The sequence below is a fragment of the Drosophila ficusphila genome, unplaced genomic scaffold (genome assembly GCF_018152265.1).
Source record: "Drosophila ficusphila isolate 14025-0441.05 unplaced genomic scaffold, ASM1815226v1 contig_286, whole genome shotgun sequence".
Classification (NCBI taxonomy): Eukaryota; Metazoa; Arthropoda; class Insecta; order Diptera; family Drosophilidae; genus Drosophila; species Drosophila ficusphila.
This window is the reverse complement of record NW_025064189.1, coordinates 9,299,284-9,310,383: the sequence shown is the minus strand read 5'-3', so window position 1 is coordinate 9,310,383 and position 11,100 is coordinate 9,299,284. Positions and strand designations below refer to the sequence as shown.

The 11,100-nt window shown below is 42.9% G+C and overlaps 2 protein-coding genes across 7 annotated transcripts; both read left to right on the top strand.

Annotated features, from left to right (window-relative positions):
* Window positions 1–2,230: 2,230 nt before the first annotated feature.
* LOC108099195 (ficolin-2) lies at window positions 2,231–6,469 on the top strand. 4 transcript variants are annotated; one of them, XM_017202566.2, is made up of 5 exons: window positions 2,231–2,527; window positions 3,135–3,266; window positions 5,009–5,142; window positions 5,325–5,484; window positions 5,539–6,469. In XM_017202566.2, exons 2-5 carry the CDS (start codon window positions 3,184–3,186, stop codon window positions 6,296–6,298), a joined length of 1,137 nt encoding a protein of 378 aa, XP_017058055.2. In that variant the 5' UTR covers window positions 2,231–2,527; window positions 3,135–3,183; the 3' UTR covers window positions 6,299–6,469. The 4 variants fall into 4 exon arrangements, with proteins under 4 accessions (XP_017058055.2, XP_017058054.2, XP_043063719.1 ...); XM_017202565.2 differs by having other exon boundaries at window positions 5,009–5,220; XM_043207784.1 differs by having other exon boundaries at window positions 2,231–2,531; window positions 3,137–3,266.
* A 98-nt stretch (window positions 6,470–6,567) lies between these two features.
* On the top strand, window positions 6,568–10,879 carry LOC108099196 (lipase member H-A). 3 transcript variants are annotated; one of them, XM_017202568.2, is made up of 5 exons: window positions 6,568–6,831; window positions 6,881–7,345; window positions 7,408–7,603; window positions 7,670–7,788; window positions 10,834–10,879. In XM_017202568.2, the coding sequence occupies exons 1-4, from the start codon at window positions 6,603–6,605 to the stop codon at window positions 7,740–7,742; spliced, it is 963 nt and encodes a 320-aa protein (XP_017058057.1). In that variant the 5' UTR covers window positions 6,568–6,602; the 3' UTR covers window positions 7,743–7,788; window positions 10,834–10,879. The 3 variants fall into 3 exon arrangements, with proteins under 3 accessions (XP_017058057.1, XP_017058058.1, XP_017058056.1); XM_017202569.2 differs by lacking the exon at window positions 10,834–10,879 and having other exon boundaries at window positions 6,881–7,324; window positions 7,670–7,914; XM_017202567.2 differs by lacking the exon at window positions 10,834–10,879 and having other exon boundaries at window positions 7,670–7,913.
* Window positions 10,880–11,100: the final 221 nt, after the last annotated feature.

Here is an 11,100-nt window from a genome sequence, read left to right as displayed (position 1 = left end):
ACAACATTCGGAACGAGATGAGGCGAGACGAGTCGAGCAAACCAAACAAAAGGTAGTGGAGAGAAAACTAAGCTAATCCCTAACGTAATCGAAACGAGTAACGTAATGAGTAACGAGTAAATAACTAAGAATGTTTTTAGCGCAACTTATTCTATATAGCAGCTAAGCGGCAGGGCAACTCCCCCCTCGGAACCCTGGGAACGAAAGGTAAAACTTAACTGGCGGAGGGCTGGAACGAGGAGAAACTTAATATTTTTAATGCATTGAATTCGTCGTAAATATTTAATGTACCTTTGTTAAAAACAAAATAAATCTATTAACGCAAATTACGAACTCTCGATGCAGATAGGCGATAGTTTAGATGGAGCATGCAATTTTTATGTTTACCTCGTAAGCATTTTTGTATAGTTAAACGAAAGGCGGGTGAAGCCCGCAACCCTTAAGAAAATATGAATGAAGATTTTGTAAATATTTGTAGTTGATTTCTATGTAGCGAAAGACGAACCAAACAATATTTGGCTGGAGTACAGACACTGTGGGTGTACTCGCATTAGAAGTGGAAAAATATTGAATGTTTATAATTTAACACAAATGGATGGCAACTAAATACAATTTGAATAAGTTAAACATGTACAATAATTTAATATTTAATAAAAAGTGGCCGAGGCCAATCAAAAGTAACGATCTGAGTGTTCTGTTTTATGTTTTCCAAGAAATTTCGACGGTTGTTTGGCGTCTAGCAATAAATAACAATATGGGCTAATAATTCTTGATTGCTTCAAGTGCTGGCGGCCTTTGAAATAAACTCATCCCCAATTCAAGTGATGAATTTTCTCAAGAGGATGACAAGTCGGAAGATTGGATGGAGGCGGAAAAGGGTGGCATCAATGGGATTCAAAGGCATTAATTATGTTAATGACGCAACTCTTTTTTGGCAAATGACAAGCAATGTGCACAATGTAAAGAAATTTTTTCCCAATCGCCCGATGATTGCGTCATTACCCCAGCAATTCATCTTACCCACCAAATAGAGATGACTGACGCTGGGCCTGACTTTTGGTATCTTCAAGCGGGCATCTCGGCACGAACTATTCGCAAATGGCCAGCTGAAAAGGTTTGAGCCACGCGGATGCAGCTGTAGGCCTTCAGAAACCCATAAAATCCATCACCATTGAAATTGTAAACAATTACAGCTGACAAAAATCAAAGGTAAGCTCGTGAACAAGTTGTAAAACCGAATGGGAAATGCAGTTGCATCCAAGTGTATTCTGCTCGTGAGTCTTTCATTATTTCTAGCTGATGACGGCTAAGGCCAAAATCCATATAAATAAAATTGCGCTCGTAGAACTCTATATATAGAATGTCATTGCAGCGGGGAAAATCACAGGGGTCGAGAACTTGGGCATTGGCATGCAATCCAGCGCACAATTAGTCACCGGTTGCGAAGGCAAACCCTTTCTTATCGGACGACATATGAGTGTAATATGGCTAGAAGTTGAGGCAGGCCTACACAAACTGCCATGAATGGGATTTGCATATCATTGGCATGCAAACTACTCAATGAACTTCGAAAGGTGAGGTTAGGGAATCCCTGGCATCGTTTGCATAAAATTATCTGGCAATTAGCTTTTGTGGCTTAAGACTGGAGCTTTGGAAAAGTAGGTTTACGGGCAGTAAATCATGTTTAGAATTTTGCCTAATCTCAAAAGAATAAAGCTGTAAAATACGTTTAATAAAACTTAAAATTACCTAACGTTAAACTGGTAGCTGATTACAAGTTCTTAAAGCCACCAACATTGTTAATGAAATATTACTTAAGCGACAGCTAATTCATTCATCAATATTATACTCAACACTCCTTGCGAAATGCTAATTAGCATTAAAATGATATACTAAAGACTATAGTTAAGCTTAAGATAAGTAGCTATAGTGGTGATTCCATCTTCTCATTTTTTTGCACCAGCAATAAACAATACTCAATACTATTGTTCTTCGATTTAAACAAGCCATAGGAGGCTTGCCATGCTTGGTATGTTTGGTAATCACCTGGATGATTGACAGCCCAAATTGAGGAAAAAGCCCGGGGAATTCTTCTCAGTCTTTAAGACAGATGTGTAAACAAAGGCGATCCCCAAAGAAACAAAACCCAACATCTTAAAAAAGCTTTTTGCTGAGCGAAAGCTTCTTTGAACTGCTGTCGGATTTTGATATTCACTTAGTGCCCTCGCGAGTATCGAACTGAACGGTCTTAAAATACTCAGCGCGCTTATCTTTGTGGACTCAAAGTTGGGAGTCTTATTCTCGGATGTTTCCGAGTGACTTGTTAGTTTCGTGAGCCGCGTAAACAAGTGACAAGATGATGCCGAAATTAGGGGCGTTAGCCTTGGTTTTCATGGCTGCGATCTGCGGTTTCGCCACTGGTTCCGTGGTGGAAGTCCCCGGAGTAACCCAGGCCCCGCCCCCTCCGCCTCCGCCGCGTTACGCCCAAATTAACCAGACGCGGTCGCGCAGGCCCAGTAACTTCCGAGTGCGTCACAGTCGAAATACGGCAGACGATCGAAAGACAGGTTAACATCGAGCTAATGATCGGTGGGCAAAACAAGAAATCTCTTACAAAAAAACTATCCGAATGAGTGAAAAAAACTATGTATAAATTATAGGAAAACAAATGTCAGAGCGCTTTAAAAAATGTCACAGTGCTTATCAAAAAATTTCTGACTATGTATATGTATTTCCTGCACATTTGTGTTGTTTCCTTTCAATTTCACAAGTGATTAATGCAAGTCCAAAGTTTGATCATTTTTATTTAAATTAAAAATTGGCAGAATCGCAACCAAACTGAAAAACAACGTAGCAAAGCAGATTGCCTATAAAACAAACAAGTCAAGAGCTTGCCAAAAAAGTATTTCTTTCGACAAAAAAAGATAAATAACACAAATAAACCCTTTGTGCGAAATGCAAAAACGTATTTAGCATAACGTGATGTTTGCTCTTCTCTCGATCGTCCACCGTAATGTGAATTTCAAGCTGCTGACTTTTGGCCAGCAGGTTTCGTTTTGGCCAGAACAAGTTCAATGCGCTGGCCTCGTGTTTGCTTAACGACCCGTCTCCCTTTCCGTTTCGCCAATCTCCAGAGTCCCGGGACCACCAACATTCCCCCCAAGCTGCGACTTCAAGGAGCTGATGGCCAATCTGCAAGACCGCGTCAGTGTCTTGGTGACCTTGGACCAGGACCAGCGCCACCGGCTGGAAGTCATCGATAAGAAGTGAGAACTGGTTTTCAATAGACAACAAATCGTCTTTAAAACACTTTCGAAAAATATCCGCTAAAACAGTAAACGTGTGGAAGCGCCTTTTTTGGAAGCTGCGAGTTATTTGGCAGAAGAATTCATCGCTTAACCTGGCTTTCAATTATCTGCCATTAATGTGATCGTTAGGCAACGTCTGCTGCAGCTTTTTATACCCTTGCAGAGGGTATTGAAAAGAGGCTATTGACTAGGGGGGTGGGGGGTTCATCAGAGAGTTACGTTATGTTGTAGGGGGTTATAATTTGTATGTGTGATGCGTCACATAGGAGGGGAGGGGGGCAAAATAGAAAAAATTTGGGTCACGAGATTTAGGGACGGCCCCTTTTTAAATATTAGCCAGCCAAACCCAACATATTCAACCAAACTTCCTTCACTTGGCGGACCAGCCAAATCCAAAATTTTTGGGCCAAACCAATTTTGAAGTACCAGGCGAACAGAATGCCATAGCAGGTGGCCATGTTTAAAATTAAAAGTTTTACTTGCCCCCAAAAGTATGCTACACTTTTTTAATGAAAATTGCAAAAATCAAAAATTAATTTTTCCCAAAAGTATGCTACAAATTTTTTATGTAAAATTGCAAAACTAAAAAATCGCCTACTAATGCATTCTGTTCGCCTGGTATTTGAAATCCAAAAATTTCAATTTTGCTCGTCGAAATCGGTCGGCCAAGCTCAAAATTTTAGCCAGTGCTCACTTTGAAGTACCAGGCGAACAGAATGCTATAGCAGGTGGCCACATTTTAAATTTAATATTTTTACTTGCCCCCAAAAGTATGCTACACTTTTTTAAACGAAAATTGAAAAAATTTAAAAATTAATTGTTCCCAAAATTATGCTACAAATTTTTAAGTAAAATTGCAAACCCAAAAAATCGCCTACCTTTCATATTTCCCAATTGAACCCCCAAAAATAATGCAAAATTTCGATATTTCTATTTTATTTTATATAATTTAGAAAAACTATTCCCTAGGTTTATACTGTAGATTTTGGGACAATCCATGTCTTGTGAGTCTTAGATGCGAGTCTAGTGAATTAACTATTGCTAAATTTAGAATTCAACGTTGTGTCCCCGTTCGCTTCCTTGGCTGATGCAATGTGGATTTTCGGGATGAGTCGGGAGACTGGGTCGCGCAGGCCTTCTGTCTGTTCTTCGCCATAACCATGACCTGAAATAAGGATACAAAAAGAAAATAAATTAAATTCAGTATAGAATAAATTAGTTATCATTAGTTAATTGCTGAAAATTAATAGAAACAAGGGGAAAAATAAATAGAAATTCATAATTACTTTATTGTGGCTTAGCCTTTATGCATTTTGCCCGACATCTGTGATGACTGCAAGAGTATATAGGCTTCGGTTCGCCGAAGCTGGCTTCCTTTCTTGTTAGGTTAAAATTTATTGCAATAGATTCGCAGAAATTTCTTCTGATTTTCGCACGCATCCGGAGAGTGTTTATAATTAGCTGCTTGTTTAGTTAATCTATTTCGTTCTTTGTTGCCTTTAATTGCTCATTTTTTATGTCGGATTGTATGCTTTATACATTTCGTTATCCGGTCCACTTAGTTTGTTTTTCTAATCAGTGGGTATAGAAGGAAAGACCCAAAATCAAGCTTTGGCGGGGTCGTTCATTTGGGTCACTTCGATTAGAACAACGCTGCACCACTTACTCTTCGCTTGATATGAACTTGTGGGTTTTTCCAGACTGGACCAGCTGGTGGAGAGCAGTGCTGCCCGCATGGAATCGATGAAGGCCCAGCAACTGGACTTCCAGCAGCGACTGGACAGCTTCGAGCACATCCAGCGGCTCTCGAGGAGCACCCTGGACGAGCTTAAAGGTGAAACCGATCAGGTTTTTGGCCCTCGCCGAGTTAGGCAGCTAAAGCACAAGCTAAACAACCGACACAAGATGAAGGGTAACCTAGTTGAGCTTAAGAGATTTCGGTGTTGTGTTTGCCTCTCTGTCTACTCAGTTTCTTAAATAAAACAGATTAAGTAGCGTTGATATTCCACCCTACAGATTTATCGAGGAATACCCGGGATGTTCCGCAGGATCAGGCAACTGGATCCGAAGTGAGTGTTCCGAATCGTCTAGATGCCCTGGCCACCCTGCTGGTCTCCACTAACGTGAAAATCAGGGCTCTCCAGATTGAAGTGGGCAACCTCACGCGGACTCTCAGGTGGGTAAAAACCATTCAAAGAATAAACATAATAATAGGAAACCTATCTTCCAGGCGACAGAGCCACTTGATAAGAAGTAAAGGCTTCGAATCGGGAAGGCCAGACTTCTTCCAAACACCAGGACCCCATGGAAGCCCCGCCGGGCGCCCCTTGCCCACCAGCTGTGCGGAAGAGCCCTTAATTTCACAGTTCCTCAGGATCCAGCTCAAGCCCCAGTGGGAGCCCTTCTACGTGCAGTGCGCCGAGGAGTGGACGGTGGTGCTGAGCCGCAGCTCCGACGACGTGAGCTTCGAGCGGGGATGGCTGGACTACCGCGACGGGTTCGGCAACCTGGCCGGCGACTTCTTCATCGGGCTGAACAAGCTGCACGCCCTGACCTCCTCCTCGCTGCAGGAGCTGCGGATCGTGCTGGAGGACTCCTCGGGCACCGAGTTCTACGCCGGCTACGCCCCCTTCGCCATCGGCAGCGAGCCGGAGCTGTTCCCCCTCTCGCTGCTGGGCAGGTTCCAGGACGACCTGCAGCCCAACGCGGGTGACTCCCTGTTCTACCACGCCGGGGCCAAGTTCAGCACTCTGGACCAGGACAACGACAACTGCGTCGACTGCAGCTGCGCCACGAAGCACAAGGGCGCCGGCTGGTTCAACAACTGCGCCACCACCAACCTGTTCGGCAGGTACTTGGCCCCAAACGAGAAGGACGCCGGGGAGACCGGGATGTGGTGGGAAACCCTGGGGGGGAGGAACAGCTCCCTCAAGAAGGTCCGCTGGATGATCAAGCCCGTAGGCGAGGGATCCGATTTCCTCAGGCGATAGGATGCAGCGCTCTGCTGTCGAAAGCCAACTGCCATCTCCGAAATCAGGGAAGTCCCACTACCGAATACCGATTGCTTGCATTCTAACTAACTAAGCTTCATGTGCGTGTGTGTAGTATATGTGGAAATTACTTAATACCTAGCGATAATAAAGTAATCTTACGAAAAGCCAGCCGAAAGTGCGTCATCTGTGGCAGATTTTCCCTAATCGATCGATTAGAGGATCGCATGCTAGCCAGGGGTATAAAAGGGTGGAGTTCGATTGCCAATTCTAGTTATTTTCCGGGGAGAACTCTACTTCAGTCATGGCCAAGAGCAGTTTCTGTCTGGTGCCGATCATCTGCCAGTTTCTGGGGCTGCAGGCCGCCCTGCTGGATTCTCTGCTGGATCAGAGCAGCATTTACTACCTGAAGCCCTCGGGGGATGTGCTCCTTCAGAATGTGGATGTGTTGAGAACAACGGAGTCCGTTAAGCTAATCGTTCATGGCTACCTGGGATCTCGCACGCATGGCTCTATTTTGCCGCTGAGAAATGGTAAGAGGTGGTACTATTCCAGTCACCTTATAACCTTGGAACTCCCAAGCTTACACCTCCCAGGGATTCGAGAATGTCCTCGTGGCTGACTGGGGACCAGCGGCCAATCTGGATTACCCCACCTCCCGTTTGGCGGTGAAGAAAGTCGCTCGGGTTCTTGCGAAACTGCTGGAGGAGTTCCTCCAGCGGCATGGAATAAATCTCGAAGGGGTTCATGTCATAGGTCACAGCCTGGGAGCTCACATCGCTGGAGGAATTGGCCGGCACTTCAATGGATCTCTGGGCAGAGTCACAGGACTCGATCCTGCGCTTCCCCTTTTCTCGAGTCGATCGGATGACAGCTTGCGCTCAAACGCCGCTCGATTTGTGGATGTGATCCACACGGATTATCCCCTTTTCGGGGACATAACACCTCGAGGCACAGTAGACTTTTACCCGAATTTCGGACAGGCTCCCCAACCAGGTTGCGAAAACGTGGACGTTGTTGCCGCCAGTAAGCTACTTCATGAGGCTTGTAAGCTCACTTGAATATCATTTTAACGTCATACTATTTCTATCAATTTATCTACTCATTAGACAGTTGCAGTCACAACAGGGCAGTCTTGTTCTATGCCGAGTCCATAGGAATGCCCAATAACTTTCCCGCGGTTTCCTGCAGCTTAAGAAGCATTAAAAGTCGACGTGTTGAGGAATGCTTGAGGCGAAAATCGAAGACTACAGAAATGTCTGATGAAGATCGGACTATTTTTATGGGGGAGTACGTTAATCAAACGTAAGATCTTATTTATTTTACATTGCCAACATTTAAAACTAAGAATTTGGTTTTATTTCTTCCTAGCGCCACCTTGTATTTTTATTTGGCAACCAACAGATCGCCACCTTACGGTCAAGGCAGGAACTCCCGCTTTTAGTTGTACTTTTGAATCTCTGAAATAGATGGCGCTAGCAACATTTTAGGTGAGAAACAATCGTTATGTTTTACAAAGTCTGGCAATATTTTTTGTTAGTTTCCAAATTGTATTACTTACTAATTTAAATAAACACTTGAACAAATGCACCTTTCTATAAATAAACTTATACCTTGACATACACTATTCAAACTTTTAAATAGACTTTTAAAATATAATCAATTAAATCCTCACTGTCACATAAACTTCGTCTTGTAAAATTTCTCTTCTCCTCCCACCGACTAAGCATTTTTTATTTCACTAAATTCCTGCTCAATCAGCAAATGAATTTCAATTTGCAACGACTATCATCCTTATTAGAACCGCAATCAAAAGATCCGCAAGCACCTCGGTTCATAAATCACATTCATTTTATGAATGAAGAGAACAAACAGTCCCCTCCTCGAAAACCTGAGGATGCGGATAACTGCAGACTCAGGGGTTATTTATGGGCCAATAACTTTACAACTAAACGCTCATCTACATTTAATGGCGATAATTTTTGACGCAATTCGAGAAGCAGACACGTCGGCGGCCTGAAGAATCTTGGTTTTCGCATCCTAACTCCATGATGTTGGCCTACAAACAAGAGGCAGCAACCGCAGAAGATAAGCCAAAACACTTGACACCTCGGTGGCTCGCTGGTTCGGTGGTTCAGTGCTGCTTGAGCACTTTTGTTTCCTTTGCGTCGCCATCGAACCACTCCACTAAGCGAAAACTGTAGTATTTTGCTTCTTTTTAACTCAATTGATCATTTAAAAACTACTTTTCTCAGAAATTTTCAATAATTGGTTTCCTGTGTTTAAAGAAATAATATGTATTGCCTTTAAGGGAACTCCTAATGATATATTATTCATATACCATTCACACTTTGCACCCCGTTTTATTGTCAGTGTATGAAATGTGTGAGGCATGTGCAGAGCTAAGTTTCGAGGAGGAGAGGCCAATAAAATGAGCTCCAATGGGGGAAGTAAACAAAGGCTGCGGTCGTAAATTGCCGAAGAACAAAAAGTAATGCCACTAAAAGGAAGATGAATGCTGTAAATTCGGGGATTCCGAGATGGAAACAGCTGCCTGTCGATCGGGTATCCACCGAAGCTGAAGGAAATGTGGGTGGCACAGGTGGTGCAGATGGGTCAAGTGGTTCAGTGGCGATCACCCTTCGCTTGAATCGATCAGAGATCGCAGGGGAATAGAGCGCAGCATTCTGTTTTACTCCACAAATCGATTTCAGGCTTCATTAGCCGCCCTGCACAGGAAACTCCCGCATTCGAGCCGAGCTTTTCCTTTGTTTTTCCACAGTGAAAATCCGGCAAGTTAGCCGCTCTATTGATGCTCGGTCAACCAGCGAGTTTGTGTTTGCCGAACGTTTTTCCCCTGTTTACCGAACGCCGCGCGCCAAAGTCTCGACTATTTTTTGGGTTTTTGCTCTTCTCATATGCGTTCTCAATATTTCCATCATTTCCCTTCGCGCGTTTTCCCCATTTCCACGGCAGTTCGCTTTCTGCTTTTTGTTCTGCCACCACCTTCCTTCCCTGAATTTCTGTGTCATGCGTTGGCTTTTCCTGTCCGCCACTCGTTTTGCTTTTCTCTGGCTTTAATTTCTGTTTGCTGGGAAAGTAAAACAAAGCGAGAGTTGTTGACTTTTGATTCTGGCGATGGCTGAATGCTTGGGTGCTCAGCGGGGAGGGGGTCATCGAGGGTTAAGGGGGGTTAAAGGGCCCTTGAGAGGGTTCGTGCCAATGACCAATGTTCTGCTCTAATTCAAATTTGACATGAGTATCTTTTAAGGGGGAGTGGGAAAACTAAACATAAGATTCATTGATATGAGAACTAGGACCTTTTTCTCTTTCATTATCTCCAATTAATATAATATATTATGGTATAGTATTATATTAGTTATACACATGTATTCATAAACAAAATCAGGATAACAATTTCCTAGTCCCCCAAAACTAAACATAAGATTGATAGGAGAACTAACAAATTAAAATAAACTTCTATTTATTCATCAACAAAGGAGATATATATATCAAAAAATACTTAATCATCACAAAACTCTGAAAAAATCAATTAATTTCCAAGCAGTTCCTTATCCTTTAACCCTGGTTGCTCTTTCCGAAAACTCCCGCTGTCGTATGTTAACTTATATAATTCCTCACGTGTTTTGACTTTTTGATTTCTTAATGGCACCCCACACACGCACACAACCGGCCGAAGGCACAGGTAAAAAAGGTGAAAAAGGAGCCCACAGGCACGACAAAATGAACAAATGCAAACACAAAGCCGAGGAGACAAGAAGAGAAATGATATTGTAATTGGCAATCGTTGTTGTGCATAAATCACATGCATAAATTTCCGACCTGAAGGCATAGTCCACAAAGGCAAAAGGCCCCTTTCCCTTGTCCTTATCCTTTCACTCCCCCTTTCTCCCCTTTCCCCGCCAATCCACATCGTTAGTTGGACTCGAATGTTGTTTTCCAATTGGAAAATTTTTCATTAACTAATTGAACATTTTATGGCAGAAGGGGCAGTGGAGGAAGAGCGGCAAGGACTTGCAAGGAGTCGCCGAGAGGGGCCACAACGGCGCCAATATTGAATGGCAAACAGAAAGGAAAACCCCACCCCCACTTTCCCATTTCCCACTTCCAACTTCCCATTTTCCACTATCCACTTTTTCACCGCTCACAAAAAACAGGCCATGGCAAGACAATGAACGGACAATGTTAGACAGCCAGGACACGAAAGGACGATGGCCCAAATGGGCAAACAAACGCAGCCGCACACAGCAACATCTAGCTGACATCCTGCGGCTGTCAGTGTGTGTGTGTGTGTGTGTCCTGTAGCTGTGTGCGACCACAATAATTTACGAGCACACGCTTCGCTTCCGTTTTGCAGATGCCCCTTGACTTTCGGGGAATACTTGGATAGTTGTAGGTTTTGTAACTCTAGGGCAAACCTACATACCTCATATGTAATCACTTTAAAATATATAATTATTAATTAAAATAGAGTTATTTAACAAGTTTAAACCTTCCATTTAATTTATTTTTAGATGTAAAGACTTGTAAACCTCACCCATGGGACACTCGTAAAAGTGTTTTTCAATTGTGCATAAACAATTCAATAAATGTAAACAATAAAACGAAAATTAGAATACCTTTATCGAAAACCAAACTATTTTCAAGGTTTAAGGAGTGCATTTCATTTAAATAATTCAAGGAATTTACGCACTTGCTTTTACGATTGTTAAAGTATCAATTTATTGTTATTTTTTTCGCCATATAACAAATTCAAAGTGATTTGACGGCGCCAATTTATT

Bases quoted from the DNA above. Each gene is read 5' to 3' on its own strand.
- LOC108099195 (XM_043207783.1), top strand. From the start codon at position 2,357: ATGATGCCGAAATTAGGGGCGTTAGCCTTGGTTTTCATGGCTGCGATC. The intron at 2,532-3,136 runs GTCACAGTCGAA...CAATCTCCAGAG, and splicing joins GCCCAGTAACTTCCGAGTGC to TCCCGGGACCACCAACATTC. The intron at 5,485-5,538 runs GTGGGTAAAAAC...CCTATCTTCCAG, and splicing joins AACCTCACGCGGACTCTCAG to GCGACAGAGCCACTTGATAA.
- LOC108099196 (XM_017202568.2), top strand. From the start codon at position 6,603: ATGGCCAAGAGCAGTTTCTGTCTGGTGCCGATCATCTGCCAGTTTCTG. The intron at 7,346-7,407 runs GTAAGCTCACTT...TCTACTCATTAG, and splicing joins TAAGCTACTTCATGAGGCTT to ACAGTTGCAGTCACAACAGG. The intron at 7,604-7,669 runs GTAAGATCTTAT...ATTTCTTCCTAG, and splicing joins GGGGAGTACGTTAATCAAAC to CGCCACCTTGTATTTTTATT.